This window comes from Thalia democratica, chromosome 3, assembly GCF_965202585.1.
Source record: "Thalia democratica chromosome 3, ktThaDemo2.hap1.1, whole genome shotgun sequence".
In the NCBI taxonomy this organism is placed as follows: domain Eukaryota; kingdom Metazoa; phylum Chordata; class Thaliacea; order Salpida; family Salpidae; genus Thalia; species Thalia democratica.
In genome coordinates this window covers 47,232,927-47,253,430 of record NC_139167.1, presented here as the reverse complement: position 1 = coordinate 47,253,430, position 20,504 = coordinate 47,232,927, and the positions used below count along the sequence as shown (strand labels likewise).

Here is a 20,504-nt window from a genome sequence, read left to right as displayed (position 1 = left end):
AACTGGTTGGATTTAAACTTACATAACTTTCTGAATACTTGAAGCAGTAAAATATTAAAGTCAATTTAGATCGAAGAAATCAAGTTTTATCTAACTATGTTTAACAATTAGTCAGATATTCAATTCCGCAGTTAATGACGGCTCGACCTCCCATTTCAGCCCACTATATTCTAACTTTACAAACAAAACCTTTATTTGTATTATAAATTTAAAACAAGAACCACGTTCTTAAAACATTAAGAATACACATGTTTAGTTTTATTTTATTCATGGCGACTACTATACTATATTTAACTATAAAAAGAAGACGCTCAAAATATTTGATCCTAGAACCTGTTGCACAAAAAACCTTTCGATTATCGAGTTGTTCACCACTTGGATACCTTTTAACGTCTCGGTGAGGACTACTGAGACTTCTTAATGAATTTTAATTAGACGCTGCATTACATTGAGCTTTATGAGGGCTAGTTTAGTTTCGGTATATTTTTCGGGCACACTAAAATTTTTAATCCAACCTCATCTGAGATAGTTTTAGACATTATAAACAAGTAAAAGTGTTATATAATTCACGAAACTAACAAACTTTAGCTTAAACTATAACAGTCGATAATATAAAATATGGTTCTTTGATCAGGAATGTTTTGTAAAAAAAAAATGAGTATAAACTTTTAGGTTGAATATAATACATCTTGAAATTAAAACTTTTTTCTTTTACTGTTTAAACAAACTTTCACAGACTTACAAAGTATTTTATGGAGAGTATTTAAAAAGTTGAATATTATTAGTTCAGAATATTTTATGCTTTTATACATATTTTCTTATTAGGGTGATTTATTTTGAGCTATCAATACTAGGAATTTATTTTTAAACTAAAAATATGTAGTAAGATTTAGTAATAGCTATTTTTAATTACCACTGAAAAGTTGTTTTGTTTTCAAAATATGGTCATACTGACGTGTTTAATAAATAGAACATTTAAATAACTGTATATGCTTAAAGTTGCATGTTGTAAGAACATCATTATAATTAAAAATATATATATACCGCTTTGCGTAGTTTTATGATGTTTTTTATTTTAACATTCTGAAAACTTAACTATTGAGACATTTTAAAAATAAAGTAATCAGTCTTTCTAAAGTGCGATAAATGTCTGTAGACTTAAGCTAGCTATAATAAATCATTGTAAAAGTTTTTTTTAATGTTAATGGTGACAAAATTTTTCAACAAATTATCTCAGTCTCTAAAAGTAATAACCAAGAAAACAGAAATTTTAAACTGTTCGCATTCTTTAATCGACTGTTTAAAATTAAACAAAGGCATTGATAATTGAAAACTTAAACTCTTAAAAAAGTTAACGGTAACTTTTATTAAAAAAATATTAAAATTTATTTTTAAAATATAAACACAATGTTACTCTCAACATTAAAAAACTAAAACATTAAGAGTTAAACAAAATTTATTATATCATCAGTATATGTGTGTTAAACTGTATGCAAGTTTAACAAACTTAAGGTATTTCATTTTGTCGAATTTATTAGCACTTAGAAATTTGAAGTTATTATCATCTTTTAATACGCGTAGTTCAATATTTGTTTTTAAAGATAATTTAACAATAGTATTCTAATCGTAAAAATCATCATCATTGTCAGATTGATTATTTTCTGAAAACGAGTAAACTTCTAAGTCTTCGTCTGAACTATCTTCCCAAGGAGCTTTATAATATATAGAAGTTAAGTATTTCTAATATATATTTATTTATGACGTTGATTACTGACGTTTTTTACAATCAGGTGTAAACTTTAAAACAAAATAATGTGTAAATAGAAATGTTTAATTTCTTTATTGGAAAAAAGACACCAAATTGTTTTGAATATCGATTTTAGGCTTGAAATTACTGACGTTGAGTTAGTTTTTATTAATTATTTTTCGTATAACAACGTTAAAGAGTTTAAAACGTTTACACCTTAATTCTTATATAAACAAAGTTAAAATCGTTTTACCTTTGGGTATACGTTTTCTAAACGTATTTTCTACTGGTTTAATAATTTGCTGATTGTTTTCATGAGCTTTTGAAACTGGAGATACACTGTAAGTAACATTTTGCTAAGTATAGTTGTAACAAAATTTGTTTAATATAATGTTTAAGCTTTCACATAAACTATATACAAATTATTTTTTTAATATTAGTTTTTAAATAAGATTGTATGACACGAATAAAAACTATACAACTATGAAAATAATATAATGAACTTAATTCAACTTGTTATCTGTTTGATTTTAGATTAATTTTTGTTTTGTTAAGAATTGTTAATTTTCAATAAAGTGGGTTAGTAACAAGTTTATAAGATTTTTTTTGCTAAGGTAGATTAGGGGCACTGATTGACATTAAAATATAATGTTTGGGTAAGCTGGATTACGAAAAATGTATAACTAGGGTCATTATTTCCATTGTTCAAGTTTAGGGTCATGATTTTTACTTGTTCATTATTATTGAGACCACTATTTTTACTTCTTCAAACTTGGAATCGTTATAAATACCTAACAAATTTAGGAGTGATGATTTATATTTGTACAATTTTGAGGTTATTATTTTTACTTTATCCGATTATTTAACTAATTAATTATTTATAATTGTAATTGAGATGTTTTCATATAACTCTATTTCTTTTTTTAGAACTTAATATGTATAAATATTTTGAAAAAACTTAAAGATGGTAATGTCCAAAACTTATTTTTTATTAGTTTTCAATTATGTTTCCTAAAACATACTCTGCACATTTGGAGAAACACTGATACGTTATATAAATTTTAATAAAAAAATAACTAAACTTAAGTTTCGACTTCTGAATTTTTAAAGATTGATTAAAAAAAACACAGCAAAGCTTAAGAAATTGTGTGAAGAGTAAGAAAAAAAACGAAGTGATTTTACAATAAGTACGAGAAATAAGTATAATCAAAAAATAACTTAAAATTGTACAAACAACTAAGAGGTTCCTGAATGTCTGATTAATTAGATGAGGATGGTAAATTAAAAAAAAAACTATTACTTATTTAAAGGTATAGTTTACAATAAATAATTATTATTAGAATTTAAATTGTAGGAGCTTGAATAGTCGGTCACCCAAAATTACGTCATAATAATTTGTTCTTTTTGTACAGTTCATTAATTTTTGCTGTGTTTTTCTATTTGAAACCAACTATTGAAGAAACCGGAAGGTGACATTTGTGTTTAGTTTTTAATATATAATATATTAAATAAAATTTATTGAGGCCCAGAAGATTGAGCTCAATTATCAAAAAAAAAGATATACAATTTTAATTATATTAGTAAGTTTTATGAAAGAAATAATTGAAAACATTACACACAAATTTACTTGGTAAAATATAAGTTAAAATGAATTTTTACGTTTATAAAAATCATTTAGCTTTAAGTAAGTGGAATAACAGAAAATTTATGATAAATGTTTGTTATATAGTTATTACTAACAGTTTTTTAAGTACTCAACTAACTAAATCTAAATTATGGGTTCCTAAACTGTCTTTCATATCACCTCTTTTCAGAAGTTAAAAAAATGATAGTCCTCATTACAAACCCCAGAATATCTAGTGTAAGTTGGCCGCCTTACTTATGGACCTCTTATTTTTCAAAATTTAAAAATCGCCCCCTTCGCCTTTCACTAGTTATAACCTCCCGACTTACTGAAACCTTGATTTAAATTAATATTATCAATTTGTTTCAATAAGTTTGCTTTAGGGTGTTTAAATATAAATCTTTACAAACATTAAATTTTTTTAGAAACTAATTTAATCTATGTATTCACTAACCTTTTTAATGATTCTGTTTTTTCATGTTCAAAGTTATTAAGTCCTAAAAATTGTTTAAATTTTAATAATTATAATATTCGGACACATAATAAAAAAATATATATCACGCTGAAAAAAAAAATCACAACAGTTTACCAATGTCTGATGATGATTCTTTATTCTTATCTTGCATATTCTCACTTTGAGATTATAATTTTTTTATTCAATACAAACAGATTTAAGTAAAGTCAATTAAGTTATTATTTCAAATTAATTTTAAGGATAACATTTTTTTAAATGTACAAAATACAAAAAAGACTTAAGATAAAAAATAGTATATAAAAGAAACTATATGGCATGTTAATTCTGGGAACGGGTTAAATAGACACACGAAGGGTCTTTTAACAGTAAAATATGCACAAAAGGACAATTTTGCACAAAGAAACTTTTACACGAGGGGTCACTTTTTCACGAAGGGTCTTTTTTGCACAAGAGTAAAAATATATAAATAAATTAAAAATAAAATTATTTGAAAATAACAAGAAAGAAAAAGTAATAAAAAAAAAAAAAAAAACCAAGTTACCAACCGAAGGTTTGGGTTAGGTTAAGGGTAACAGTGATAGTAAAAATAAAAAAGAAGAAGAAAAATTTACAAAAAAAGTTATTAAATTCTAGAATAAAAAAAAAATAAAAAAGTTAATTAATAAAAAAACAAAAAGAAGAAAACAAGTTACCGACTAAGGGTAAAAGTGATAGTAAAAATTTTAAATAATTAATTAAAAAACAAAAAAGAAGAAAAAAAGTTACCGACCGAGGGTAAGGGCTAGGGGTAACAGTGGTAGTACAATTAAAATAAAAAAATAGTTAATAATTTTTACAATCCCATGCAAAAGTGTACCTTCGTGCATGTTTGACACCTACCCGTAAATTCGAGTGGTAAAATAAAAAAATATTAGTTTCTACATTAAAATACCAATAAAAAATCAATCAAGGCCATGGGTGTTCGTATTATTCTAAAAATGGGTCTTAAATTGTATGTTTTTGAAAATCAAAGTTCCCGATAATTTTTACTACTTAAAATTAAAAAATAAATTATAAAAAGTATTCAGAGATCAACAAACTTCCTATGAAAACCATCTATTTATAAATATATTTATCTAGTTATATAAAAACTATAAGTTATACAGCTGTTTCATACATGAAATATAAAGTTTCATGTACCCCTCAGTAAGCTATAGTTTATTATAATAGTAAACACAAATTTAGATTTTGAATTTTTTTATAATAATTGTGACGTAGTAATGATACAGTTTATTGTGAAGTTAGCTGAACTTGAAAGTAATGCACTATCGACCAGAACTTTTTATAAAACCTTTAATATTTATAAATATATAAGATGTAACGTTAAAAGGCGTTAAATCCTGGAGATCCTGATAAGCTAAGCTTATCGGAATATATACCACAGATGTTTTTGTGTTAAAACTTTATTCCGACTTACGGCGTTTCTTTCTATTCTTAGAGCTTTTTGAGACTCCGTAGATCTGTTCTTAAATTTATGTAAGAGCAGTGAAACGCCGTTAGTCGGAATAAAGTTTTAACACAAAAACATCTGTGGTAAATAAATATATATATTACTAAATTTATTTTTAAATTTAAAAAATTACTCTTTTCGTAATGTTTTTTTTTGTAAACAAACCAATCGTTTAAATTCTATACTTTCACGTGAGTTAAATTTGCCAAAAACATTCCCATGGCTCTAAGCTAATAAAAACTCTTATACAGAATTATCAATGCAATAAAAGTAAAATTAATCTTTAATTATTAATATATTTTAATATTTAATTGATGACTATAACTACACGTTATTTTTAAGTTAAAAATGAATATTTTACCTCGTACTTGAACCTTCATCAGAGTTACTTTGAACCTTATTTTCATTTGCAGAACCTTTTATTTTAGTTTTAAACATTTGGTATGCTGCACTTGCTGTAACAAAATTAAATAGGATGTTTAAGTGCTAAAGTTTATTTACAAACGTTTAAAATACTAGCTGTTAACCATGTTTGCTATTTAAAGATACAAACAAAAAGGGGTTGTTTGATAGTAACAGCAAAACTTTGGAAAGCTCTAAATTTATTTAAACAACATAGTTAATTTTTTATTATCTACGACAAGGGTCTAAAGCTTCTGATAATTTATTTGTAAGAAAATTTTTGTAGACTGTTTGGTGTGCGCAAAAAAAAGAAGCTGTTTAAAGGTGAAGTATTAAAACTTTGTTATACAATATAAATTTATAATAAATTTAGTTGTCAAAAACAAAATTCTATTTTGTTTATTTAGATATTGACAGACGAGTATTTTGAGATACAATATTATACAATTAAATTATTAAAATTAAATTGTAACTATTCAGGATTGCCAAATGTTTTTGGAAAATTTTCTGCAGGTTTTCAAAATTTCCTCAAGGTTTTTAAAAATACACATTTTGAGTCTAATTTTAGTTTAAAGTTAAGTTTAAGATAAGAAACTGTTTTAAATAGTATAAAAACATTTAAAAGATACTCTAAAGCTACTTTAAATGTGGTTTTTAATAAAAAAAATTTGATGATGACCGAGTTTTTTTATTTAAATGATAGATTTTTTAAGTCAAATCAAAATTTTACTTAATTACATTTTTAAATTGTTAAAAGGGTTTTTTTAGTGATTTTTGTTCAAAATTCCAGTTTTTAATGTTTTTTTGCAACCCTGAATATAACAGTTTATTATGTTTTCAAATTTAAAGATCAAAAATTTTCTTAACCTTGAAATAGTCAAGTTACAAATTCAACAAACCGTCGCAGTTTGCTAACCACTATTAAGGTACATATTAAGTTAATATACAATTAACCAATTTTATCTCATTTATATTGAATTTTACTAAGTGTTAAAAATAATTAATGGGCACATTTTTCAACTAACTAGCTAAGGTGGATTCAGGTGTAAAAGCTGGTGCTTGCGTGTCGTTTAGTGAAATAAGAGATGACGTATTTGTTTCAGAAAGCGATGACCCTAAAACTGACTCTCGTACGTCTAGAATAAACATATATACAAATTTAAAATACACAAAACAAATTTTTGCTTGGAACAGCGTCTTCTGCCAAGTATTTTATTCAATGAAAAGCAAACTTGTAAATACAGCAACAAAATTATAAAAAAACTAGATATTACGTAATAATAGAATAGTTAGTTGATTTCAGACAAGTTTAATAACAGAGTTTTCAAAAATAGTTTTTGGTAATGTAGACAGCCAGTTTGTAGTTCATTCCTTTTGTTTATATATATATATGTATATAATATATATAAGGTAAACGAGTCAATAACTATAATAAAATTCCTATCATGTCTTAAAAACAGTTTTAAGTTCATGATAGTCTTTTAAAATTGTTAAAAATGCCTAGTCGTTTTTTGTATGACTTTCTTAATTTTGATCAATTAATTTAAGGCATAATAAATCTATGTCAAGTTCCTGTGACTTTTATTGTCTTTACCGTTGTTAAATTTTATTGGTTCACTAATTAATGGTTGTTGTTTCATTTTTATTCAAAATAGATTACATACTACTTTTAATACTAAAGCGCTTTACTGCTTTCCCAAACATAAAGACTAAATTAACTAAATTTACAATACAAATTAGATAGCTGTGTTAATGTTCATATATGTTGTGACGTAATTATTGGATGTATTTTGTTTAATCATTGGAAACGGTAAAATAAATTTGAATCAGTTATTCTTTCCATTATAGTAAGTGTTTTGTTTATATTATGATTTGTTGTTTTGTTGTGTATTTTAGTTTACTTTACTTAATTTAAACTTGATAATTACAAGTATGATATAGTTTTATAACAGTCGGATTTAACACTAAGTATTTTACTTAACATTAACTATTAACCTCTAAAAATCTGTAGAAATTATTTTATTTTAATTTCAAAGAAAAAATGTATACACCTACTTTAATATTTGCTTCTATTCTATCATTACAGTAAATATTTTTTTACAGAACCCAGTTGAAGTGTGTTGATTCGTTAACACACAGAAACATATGTTGGTACAATAAAGGAACATTACTGTATAATTTGTCTTTATTTGAGGCATAATAGTAATTTATATTAGTTAACTTAGTTTTTTATAATTATCTAAGCTCAATAGCGGTTAGTGAACCGAAGTATTAAAAATTATTTTTAAAACAATTGCAAATTATACTTTGAAACTAATTGTCAAAATTTTTAATTAGAAAAAAGTTAGCAATAGTTTCTAAAAAGCACAAGAACTACTGGTTTAAACTAACTTTACACAAGTTTCAATATCATAATTTTTACGATTGAGTAAAAGTAAACTTTGTGATGTAATATTTAAAACTTTCATATTCAAATACCGAAAATGGCTATTTACAAAAATCAAAAGAACTTTATATAAAATCAACAATTTAGACAAAGTATATTTTTTTCTAACCAGGTATAACGATTGAATGCTTAAGTATTGAAGGTTTTTGGCCCTCTGAAGATACAGAAGCTTTGGTATCATTAGAATTTTGTTTATACTCTACACCTAAATCTTCATTTTTTATAAGAACTTTTTCTTGTTGAGAAGCGATTGTAGGACTTTGAGTTAAGTTTGTAATAGACTTAGTCAACAAATTATTTTCAAGTTTTGAACTATCACTAAAATTTACTGCTTCCATTTCTAATGATTCTTTGTTGCTTTCTATGTTAAATTATTACACTTTAATAATTAATCTTTTAACTATTAATAAAAGTAATTAACACGTTAATAATTAGTTAATACGGATTAACACACAGAAACATATGTTGGTGCAATAAAGGGAGATTACTGTACAATTTGTTTTAGTTATACAGTAACTTCTTTTATTGCACCGACATATGTTTCTGTGTGTTAATCCGTTAACACACAGAAACATATGTCGGTGGAATAAAAGAAGTTACTGTATAACTTGTTTTTATTATATTTAAACTTATAAACTTATATGTTTATATGATACAATAAAAATACAAAGTATTCTATATAACGATACTAGTATCAAAAATAAACGCTTTAGTTAGAACATGTACAACATATTTATACCTGCTCTAATCCCCGTGTGGTTACAGAATGTTATCTGAAAGAGGCAAAAAAGGCACAAGTAAAAAAAAGAAGGATGTAGTTAAAACTCCCAAGGTAAATTATTAAACTTATAAAACAAACAATATTTGAATAAAATCAAAACTATAGAAAAATAATTATATCAGAAATAGGAAAAATACAAAAGAATAAAAAGTTAAAGCCAACAAACGATCTGATACAATAAAACTGGGTTCTTCAATAAGGCAATATCGCCCTATTGGGGCGATTATAGTTATCAGAGGACAATAACAAATAAGAAGAAAAAAAGTACATCGGTATTTAACTAGTAAAAAAAGAAAGTTATCTAACTAAGGGAGGCGATTGTAAAAATGAGTTGGAAAAACCCGGAATAAAAGCTCTAATCAAGTTACAAAAGTCCTTTAAAAGTTATAACTAAAAATTATTCAATTGGATTACTAAAATACTGAGATAATTTTTAAAAATGATTAGAAACTTCTAAAAAAAATCTTCGAAACATAGATTGCCCAGGAAAAGGAGATAAAAGATTTTTGGAAAGCACTTAACGTGATAAATTTTGAAGTTTTTTGAACAAGGTCGGAGAAGAGGAAAATAAAACTATAGCATTTGTTTTAGATTATGTAAGAAATGCAATGAAACTAGTATGTAAAGCAGCTAAAAGATTTATAAAAAGATAAAGAGTACAGAGAACAACTTGTAAAAATCAATTAAAATAAAAGTTTACTTGAACTAAAAGAACAATTAGCTATGCTAATTCATTATAAAAAAATCAAATTAAGTACAATTTATGAAGACATAGTGAATTAAATTTAGACTTTACAAAACAATGGGAGTTAAAAATATAGAAGTAAAAATAAGTATTTTTTAATGTCCAATGCTGAACTTAGGTACCAAAACCTTGGCCACTTAAACTGACGGACGCACAAAAATAATTAACAAAAAAAATTCATTTTATAAAAAAATACAAAACATAAACAAAAATTTATAATTTAAGAAAAAAATAAGTTAAATAAAAAACAAAAACCATGTTTACTAGAGAGCATACCAATATGTATATTACAACAGAAAATTTGATTTAAAATGAATTTAAATAAAATAAATATGATAAATCATTAAGAGACTTTATTATATCATCTTTGCTTATCAATAAAATTTTCATCTCAGAGATTTTTTTATTGAAATTTATTGTTTTATGGTTTTCATAATCTTTACTAAACTTTTTTTTATGTATTAAAAAAATAAGCTTCATCCGAGTCAGATACTATAAGAATACTGCTTCTATAAACTATGGAGAGAAAGAAGAATTTAAATTAAGCTTTAATTTTACAAAGTTGTAAAACTTTTTGGACTTGGATTTTTGTAAAAACTTATTTAATGTTTTATGTTAAAGGTTTTCACAGCTTTTTGAAATTTTATGATTTTTGTTTGTAATTTTTATTCATTTGTTTACCTGATTTACATTTTTCATTAAGTTTTTTCAAATATTTTTATATGAGAGGATATCTTTTTACTTTTCTGTTTCGTTGGCACAAAGGCAAAGAAAGGTTGATAGGAAGCTAAAACTATTTAAGAATTCATTATTAAACTCTTGTAGATTTTGTGATAAGTTACGATGAAGTTTTTAATTCATTTTTGAAACACACTTAATAACATTTTTAATAGCTGCTTTGTTAAAATTTGGGAATAAGTAAATAACTTGTTAACTTAAAATTGACACTTTTTAGTATTTTAAATGCAAAAGTTCAATAATCAAAATAGTTTAAAAGCGATATCTATTGAAATGTTTTGTGTATTAATTGAAAAGCTAAGGTTACGACTAAATGCCAATTATTTTGAAACCTACAACAACACCAGTAATAACATATCTAATATAACTGTTATACAAAATAGTAACGTTAAAGAGACTTATATTTATAAAATATGAACAATTTAATACTAACTTTGATTGATCAATGATGGATTATTTTGTGAAAATGTATCATCATTGTCAGGTGAAAAGTTTTTGGGCTTAGAATATTCATTAGTTTGAAAGTTTTCATCAATAATTTCTTTTAAAACTGATTTGTTTTCTTCTATTCGGATATCATTTTGTTTTGGCGAAAAAAATAACTGTTCATCGTTGTTTTCTAAATCAACATAACAATTTAAAAAATGCACTAAACAAAATTGATGAAAAGTAGTAAATTTTACTTTAAAAGTTTAAACATAAATACACTTATTTTCAAATTTTCTATTTGAATTTAAAAAGTAGTATTACAATGCGTAAAAAAGTAACTATAATTGTAGGGTGTATAAAAAAAGCACGTATAATTTTAAATGTAAACTTTACGGAGAAGTGTCAAGTTTACAACTAGCGTCACTTTTGCACCTGTGTTAAAGTAACGCTGTGAATTTGTGACGCTTCCCAACACACAGTTTTAAACAAACACTTTGTAATCAAAATAGACAAAACTGAAACAGGCTTTGTACTTATTAAAAACAATACTTCATTCCTTAAATTTTATAAATAAACTAAAAATAGGTAACTAGTAAACACAATAAAAGAAAAGTTCTTGTACTTTTAATTTTGTTTTATTAAACCAAGCACCATTCTAAATAGGAAACTTGCTTATATTTTCTAGTCTAAAATAAAAGTAAAAATAAATTTTTAGTAACTTTAAACATAAAAACTTAGTATGTAACTCTTAAACTAACCAATAGGTTTTTTTTTGTTTTTTTCTGAAACGTAATGTTCAACAGGATTCTGGCTTAAATCGTTTTCTTTTTCAATCAAGTGTTTTTCTGATTTATCTTTACTTTTTATGTACGGAGTAGACGTAAGTATTTTTAAAGTAGGTTGGTCTATCGATATACAACTAGTTTCATTTCCGGAAGGCACCATATTATTGAAAATTGATCTTTTAGTATCAGGGTTAACAATTTTCTTGACACTTTTGATTGTTTTAACTTCATCAGAAAATACTTTCTTAGACTCAAGTTGTTTGCTTGCTCTAACAACTTGTAACTTTTGTTTCCATTCGGGGTATTGCAGCTCGACTTGTTTTAAACAATTCATCTAAAAAAAAAACATTTAGAAAAGTAATTTGAAAAAATGTTTATAATAAGGGTTTAGACAGACTAAAATAAAGAATTAAAAAAAATATACAAGCACAAAATGATAGTTTTTTCTACAACTATTTGTATTACTAATATTTTGTCATAAGAAGGGTCAAACTGACGTAAGGGTAATGTAAAAAAAACAAAACAATATAAATAATTATAAAATACAAATCATAACTTAATTAAAGAGTAAGTTATATAGCTATTTAGTTAACAGAATTTTTATACTACAACATAAACGTGTATCAACATCAATATGCTACGAAAAAGAATTAAAAAGGTGAACAACATATTTGAATTAAAACGGTGATAATTGTAGGCAGATAAATTAAAGCTTAAAGAATAATTTTTTATAGTTTGAAAACAAGTTAGAAAACAAAATACTGTAAGCTAAGTTAAATTTTAAAAAATATGCTTATTTCAAAAAGTTTAAAATGTTTTAAACTTATGGAGATTTATCAAGTTTGATTTTGCACTGTTTTGTTTTATTTTTGAAAATAATAGACACCATTATTAAAAAAAAACTCATTTACTCCTGGTTATGCGTTAATTAAATGACAGGGGTATATAAAGGTTAAGTATCTAAATCTTTCCGAGTCAGAAAAAAAAAACTTAAAGTTTATTAAATAAAATAAATTTAACACTGCACGTTTTTAGAGCACTAGAAAATTTGAGGTTTCTAGCTTAAAAAAACATAGTAAATTTTAAGTGAGTTTATAATTTAAAATTAAATTTAAAACGAAAAAGTTGACGTCCATACTTTATATTGGAACTATCTTATAAAAACAACTATGTCTAAAAGTTAATAAATTTAACTACCTTTTTTTAATATTCTATAACAATTATCGTTTAGGCTTATTTTAAGCTTTTATATGTAAGCCAATAATTTTTTTATAAAATCCTCATAGCCCTTTATGCCCTTGTAACAGGGTTGCCACGCAAAATTTTGTAAACGTAGCTTGAATTTACAAGATTTTGACTGATTTAGCCTGAATTTTACCTTCCTTTTAGGTACGCGTTTTAAGTATGGACTTTCAATTAAAAACGCATTCTGAATACCCATATTTTGATAAGTAAGTATTTTGAGTACACATATTTTGACAAGTATGCATTTTAGTACACACTTCTTATTCAGTACACAATTTTGAACCAAAATTAAAACTTTCTTTCTGGCTTTTTTTTAATTTAGACCAGTAATTCTTAGTTACAAACTTTCTATTGAGTAGCTGTTGTTTTTAGAATATTTACTTCAGTGTGCTTAATTATAAGTTCTTAATAACTTACTTAAACAAAAAACAGTCTTACACAAAAATTTTGCAAAATAGACTTTTGTGTATATAGCAAAGTTTCACTATGGAAGTGTCCTTGCCCCAGATCATCAACACTAAAAAGTTTACGTACAACAACTACTTGTTTAAATAATGTAATAGTTCAATTTGTTTTTAAGAACACTTTGCAATTTTAGTCTGACTTTATAAAATACTTTTGTATTTAATTTTATTTTTAAAAGCTTTATAATTTAACGATTTTGTAAGTAAATTTCTAGGTAAATTTTGCAATTTTAGTCTGACTTTAAAGGATTATTTCTTAACTTTTTACCATTTTAAAGCTTTGAAAGTTAAGGAATTTTATAAATTAGAACTGACAAATTCTGAGATTTGCCATTTTGACCTAAAAACTGACTTTTGCCATTTTTAATTAAAAAACTGACTTTTGGTCATTTCGACCTAGAAAAAACTTACTTAGCCTGACATGGCCTGACCTGTGGCAACCATGTTATAAACACAAGTTTATAAGAGGCTAAGAAAAACACTCTCATATATCATTAATTTAGTTTTTCTAAATAACCAAGAAAGTTAAAATTTTTACATTAAAATTATATTATCAACATTATATAGGCTGATTAAAAATATTTTGCTTAGGGGTTGTTTGGCATAGAGGATTAATTGAAAAAAAAATCTGTAAGTTTTTACCACTAGGTAAAATGTAAAACAAATAAACAAAGAAAATACAGTTTAAGGGCATAGGGGGGGGTAAACACCCTTTTTTGGTTTTTGATCTTATTTTATATAGTTTTTACTAAGCTACAAGATGATTTTTACAGATTTTAAAAACTCAAAATAATTTTTGAGATATAGCCGGTCTAAGTCGGAGCCAACAATAGGTTCTTTATGGGAGGCGCAAACTAAAACGGCAAAAATAGACTATTTTACTAAAAATCTATCTTCTCCTACGTTTTTTGAGATAACTACCTCAAACTTTCAGGAAATGTTCCTTGATATATTTAGAAAATTCTGTCGGAAGGAATTTTGAAATAAATAAAAAATAAAAATTTTATATAAAAAATAAACAAAAAAAACAGTTTTTTTTTTGTTTTTTTGTTATAAAACTTTTATTTTTTATTTTTTTTTAATTCTGTTCCGACAGAATTTTATAAATACTGCAAGGAACATTTCCTGAAAGTTTGAGGTAGTTATCTCAAAAAACGTAGGAGGAGATAGATTTTTAGTGATTTCTAGTTATTTGCTGTTTTAGTTTGCGCCTCCCATAAGGATCCTATTGTTGCCTCCGACTTTGACCGGCTATATCTCAAAAAATATTTTGAATTTTTTAAATCTGTAAAAAGCATCTTGTAGCTTAGTAAAAACTATTTAAAATAAGATCAAAAACCAAAAAAGGGTGTTTACCCCCCCCCCTATGCCCTTAATAAAAATAACTTTAGACTTTTTTATTGAAAAATAATTAAATAAACAAACTTATATGTCATTTATACATATGCTACTTTTACGTTAAGATAAATGCAAGAATGCAAAAACAAAAAAGCTTATAATAATCATAAAAATGTTAAACAACTTAAACAGAGCATTCAAATATTATTGGGGATAGCTAACATTTTCATTATTCAATTTGTTACTGTACCATATCTACCACTTTTCAGTGTATACATAATTCAAATGCAAAAATTATAAACTTAAAATTAATTTCAAGACAAGGTTGTCCAACCTGTGGTCCTTTATCAACTGAAAAGTTTTATTATTATGAGCTTATTAAATTCTAGTTTTTTTTTTTTTCATTTTCAATTTATATAACTAATTAGCAGTTTAGAAAAAATTCAAATATAATTATATATTTTATTAATCTGCTTTAAGCATAGAATTAGCGGCTAGCGTCAATATTTACACGTAAAAAATGGTGGGGTAGATAAAAGGTTGGTCACCTTAACTAAAAAGAAAACTTTTTCAAATAAAAAAATTATAATAAATCAAAAATTAGTTAAATATATACCAAAAAAGTCTAAATTGTATGTTTCTTTTACAGTACAACCTTGTAGTATAGTAATTTATAGCAATGATAACAACTTATGAAATTTAAGCAAAGACATCCAAAAACTATGGTTTACATTGCTCTTCTATATCAAAAGTTATGGTGACCTTATTCAAATACACAAGGTTGCCACTCTTTGAATAAATAACCTATCCTGAGTGACTTAATACTGTCCTGAGTCATCTTGAGTTTATAAAATTCCTTTTTAAAAATCTTAAATTAACTTTTCAAAATCATTAAAATTTAACAATGGTTTTAAAATATTAAAATGTTGAAACTGGAACAACTAAATTTCATTAAAGACCTAAAAAAATGGGCTGATTTTTTCAAAAAATCATAAAACTATCCAGAGTTTTTTTATAATAAAAACTAAACTGGTCTAAGTCATCCTGACAATTTCAAAAATGTTAATCTGTCCTAAGCTATCTCAAGTACACTGAGTGTGTGGCAACAATTAATATATAGTAAGAAACATCAATCAACTTCAAAGCACCGAAAAATAAACACTTAAAAAATTAAGTGAAGCTGAAAATTTAAATCTGGTAATTTAAAAACAAAACCTTAGCTTCTTTAAGTTTAGAAGTTTTCAAATCCATTGTTTTTAAAAGATTTTTCATATGGTCAAAATCATCCAAAATCATCATATTACGCTCTTTTGCTTGTTTTTCTTTTGTTAACAATTTCTAAAACAATACATTATTTGTCTTTCATAAATAGTTAAAACTAAAACATTAAATACTTGAAAACAGTTAATGGTACTAAGATTTATGTTTGTTAACAAATAAAGAACAAAGTATTAAAGTAAAAGTTGTAGGTTAAAAACATTTTTACTTTTTTAGAAATTTACAAAAGTAATTAGCTTGTTTGTACAATTTACTGTATGATACAAATTTTAATAAATTAAGAACCTATGAGTGAAATTTAAATAAATTTTGTTAATACATTATTAAACACAATTTGTACTTTTAAAGGTTAATTATCTTTATTAATTAATTTAACTTTTGATATGTCTTTTTTTAAACTGAATACATATTTATATAACATATTATTTTGTAAGAATAGTTATTAATTTCATAAAACAAATGTTGTTATTTAGAGGAAATTAAATATAAAACGAAAACTTCTCTTTAGTAGCTAGACATAATTAAACAAACCTTTATATAAACAGAACAAAACAAATATACATCAATATACAAACATCATATACAAATAATATACAATATACAAATTAATTTATAGAATTAGCATCAAAACTGATCCTTTATTTTATACTCTATAACTTCTTTTCAGGGTTCCTACTAAAATTTCAAAAAAATCCAGGGTTAAAAAACAACCAGTAGTTAAATATTTTTTTTCAAATATATACTTTAGAAGACCATTGATTTTAGAACATACTTTTATCTTAGTCTACAATCTTTAGTCTAAAATTTTATTTAACTTTCTAAAATTTCCATAAGGAATAATGTTTTTATAAGAAACATCTTTACTTGTCAATCTGGTGTGCACAGGACTTTTCCTTTAACTACCTGCTGTGCACAGATGTTTAAGAGTTAGAATTACTGTTCATACTTATTGTTCACTTAGGCTTAATTACATTTTATTAGTTAATATTATTTTTTCAATATAGATTTTAATTTTACTGTTAAACAGTTTAATTTTTTAAATTGTTAGCATTTTAAACAGTTTATAGTATCTATAATTACACACAAATAAAAGCAACTGACATGTTAAATTAAAAACAGGAGCAACATTAAAGTAGATCAATTTAGCAGGTTAAAATATATTAGGTTTTTTGAATTTTTATGAAAGACTTAATATTATTTTTAGTTTATTTGAAACTTTATAAAAAATCATCAACAACAATTGTATTTAAAATTCAAAATTAGTTTAGAATTACACAAAAAAAAAGTCATGAAACTTCATACTTATTTTGGTAAAAATTCAACTATTCAAGAAAATCCAGCAAAGTGAGAATCCACACACTGTATTATAATGTTGTATGCATAACAAAAAAAGAAATTAATACCATATGATAACTTTGAAGTTGTTCGATTTTCTTCTTTTTCAAAAAGTGTTTTTGCTCTAATTCTGGAAGTTTTTTAGAACTGATAACATTCTGGTACTCTTCTTCAAGTTTGATATGACGAAGTTGACTAAAAATATCATTAAGACTCAAAGGTTTTATTCTATTAAACTTTAAAAGAATTGAAGTGTTTAACACATGTAGCTAATAACATGTACTTTAAACATTATAATCCAGTTCATACTCATAAATGTATAAACACTTATTTTAAAATAAATACAATACAAAGTAAGTTTAAGATGCAGAGGGATTTACTTTGATTTCTTTATGATGTTGAATCTTCTTATAATTTCAATTTTAGCTATAAAATGCTTTTTGTAGCTTAGGAGTGTATAGAAATAGTAAGGAGCTTAAAAAAACAAAGAGTTGCTGTTAAATTATTTCTTAATTTTGGATAGGTGTCAAAGTGTCAATCTGGACAAAGGGACTCTTTTGCGCAAGAGATCACTTTTGAGCGGCTGGAAGTTTTTATCATTTTTTTACTATCACTGTTACCCCTAACCCTTACCCTCAGTTGGTAACGTTTTTTGATCTTTATTGTTTCATTATTAGTCTTTGTTTTTTTTTAATTATAACTGTTACCCCTAACCCTTGGTCAGTACTTTTTTGTAAACAATTTTTATAAGTTTGTTTTGAATTTTTCTTACTATTTATTTTTTTACTATCACTGTTACCCCTAACTCTTAGTTGTTATGATTTTCTTATTATTATTGTTTTTTACTATCACTATTATCCCTAACGCTTACCCTTGGCAAATTTTTTTTCTTAATTTTTTTATTATTTTTATCTACTTTTTTTTACTCTTGTGAAAAATGACTCTTTGTGCAAATGTGTCTTAGTGCAAAAGTGACTCCTTGTGAAAAATTGACTCTAGGTGCAAAAGTTTCCCTTTATACATATTTGACCTGGTACCCTTAATTTCAGAGTTTTAAGTTCTAAAAAACTTTTAAAACTGCTTTGAACTTTTAATTAAACAATGTTGCTCAACTTCAACATGGAAGTTTTTAAAAAATAAATACATCTTAGCATCTGAGCCCCATCACCAAAACATTTTTTGATTGTTTTAAGCAGAGAAAAGTTGAAATCCTGTTTAACACTTTAAAGTTTTCTTAAATTTTCATGTAATATATACTAAATTAACATAACAACATAAATTAAACATAAAATAAAAAAGTTTTAACTAACAAATTACTTAATTTTGTTTGAAATTGCAGATGTTGAATGTATATATCCATGTTCACTTAAATATATAAAATCTAAAAAAAAATTGTATGCTTATTCATTTTTTTTTTGTGCAAATTACAAATTTAAAAGGTATTTAGATATACTAAAATTATAAATAAAGTTTTAAACATAAAACAACTAATGTTTAAAAAGTATCATATCAATTTTTTTTGTTAGGCAAATATGAAAAAGAGAGGCTCTCTACTACATTACTGTTAAATAATGTTGAAAACTTTGCACTTGTACAGTTTGAACTGACAGATAATGCCACACAACTGAAAAATGTAGAATGATAAATTAGAAAAATGAAAAACATGTAACTGCAAAAAAAGAACTATATAAAAATATAACATTGGACAAAACTTAAAATTGTATAAATGGTACAGGACTCAATAACAAAATGATTTTCTGCATTGAAGGTTTTAAGACCAATTCTTATGAGTGCTTTTTGTCATTCAACAAATATTAAATAGTCAATGACAACTGTTATCTAATAAACAGTATCTTAAGATAAGTATTGCTTAAAGATAATAAGATACACAAGGCATAAGTGGTTTTCTAATATAAGTATATATAATAACAACAAACTTCATTGCACAATCAACAACAAAAGTATATTTAAAATATCTTAAAAAATGTTTGAAATTTAGCAAAAAAGAAAAAGTGGCTTGTTGATTTTAATAAGATCTACATACATACTTTTTATTTTTTCAAATTTGAAATGTCATGTAACCATAGTTTAGCTTCTACAGACACACATATATATATATATATATAATAAGGTTAATGTTTAAACGTAAACACTTTCAACTGAGCCCACTTGAAGGGCTAATTAATTATTTTAATTAATTCTATTACGTCATACTGTTTTTTGTTTTTTTGCATAACTTTTGTATCTTTGTTTAGTACAGTGCTTTGTATTTTGAATTTAACTGGCTGATGATCAAAGCTTTATGAAAAATTAAAGCTTTGTGAAACATATGTTCCAGAATTTTTAAAATCGCCATTTGAATAAATTATATATATATATATATGTATATAGAATTAAGTTATTCAACTTGATAAATCAAGTTAAATAAGTTAAATCAAGAAACATGTTTTGAAGCTGATGAGTGTATAAGCACAAAACTCGAGTCCTTTGAGTTTTACATCTTGAAATAAACCTTTTTAACATATATGTATATATATATATATTAAAGGTTTTATACAAAGTTCTGATCGATAGTGCTTGAAAAATAAAATTGGAGCTTTTTAGCTTTCCTAAAAAGCATAAAATAACATTCACAGCGTATTTCAAATTCAGCTAATCGTATGTGTACGATTACTACGTCACAATTATTATAAAAATTCTAAAATCAAAATTTCTGTTCACTATTATAATAAACTGTAACTTACTGACGATCACATGAAATTTTACATTTCAATGTGTGAAACAGCTGTTTAAATTATAGTTTTTTATATAATTAAATAAATATATATATATATACCTTCCTTAATTAATAATTTATTGACAAAAATTGTTACCTTACTAACCCGGTTTCACCTAAAAAAGGATCTTCAGAGTTAGGTAGCAATAAAAATGAAGCACACTGATATAGATAGAAAAAACAATCAAATTAATTGGCACTAATCAGGTTAATCAGCACTAATTAGACATAAATTAGTAATTAAGTAATTTATAGATATTTTTGAGTGAAAATAATTAATAACTTTATAAAAAAACCTTTTAAAGTTTTAACTTTAACTTAACTTATTATGCTTAATTAGTAAATTATCATAAAACTTATAAAATTAAGTTTAACATTTTTAATTACTAATTTATGTCTGATTAACC

At 24.6% G+C, this 20,504-nt stretch overlaps 1 protein-coding gene across 2 annotated transcripts; it reads right to left on the bottom strand.

Moving 5' to 3' along the window:
• Nucleotides 1-1,474: 1,474 nt before the first annotated feature.
• On the bottom strand, nt 1,475-18,704 carry LOC145831778 (uncharacterized). 2 transcript variants are annotated; one of them, XM_082939114.1, is made up of 12 exons: nt 18,632-18,704; nt 17,390-17,516; nt 15,924-16,046; nt 11,635-11,995; nt 10,881-11,066; nt 8,293-8,544; nt 6,763-6,873; nt 5,697-5,790; nt 3,961-4,004; nt 3,826-3,868; nt 2,001-2,086; nt 1,475-1,712 (listed from the first exon to the last, which is right to left on the bottom strand). In XM_082939114.1, the coding sequence occupies exons 1-12, from the start codon at nt 18,679-18,681 to the stop codon at nt 1,621-1,623; spliced, it is 1,569 nt and encodes a 522-aa protein (XP_082795240.1). In that variant the 5' UTR covers nt 18,682-18,704; the 3' UTR covers nt 1,475-1,620. The 2 variants fall into 2 exon arrangements, with proteins under 2 accessions (XP_082795240.1, XP_082795241.1); XM_082939115.1 differs by lacking the exon at nt 17,390-17,516 and having other exon boundaries at nt 18,632-18,701.
• Nucleotides 18,705-20,504: the final 1,800 nt, after the last annotated feature.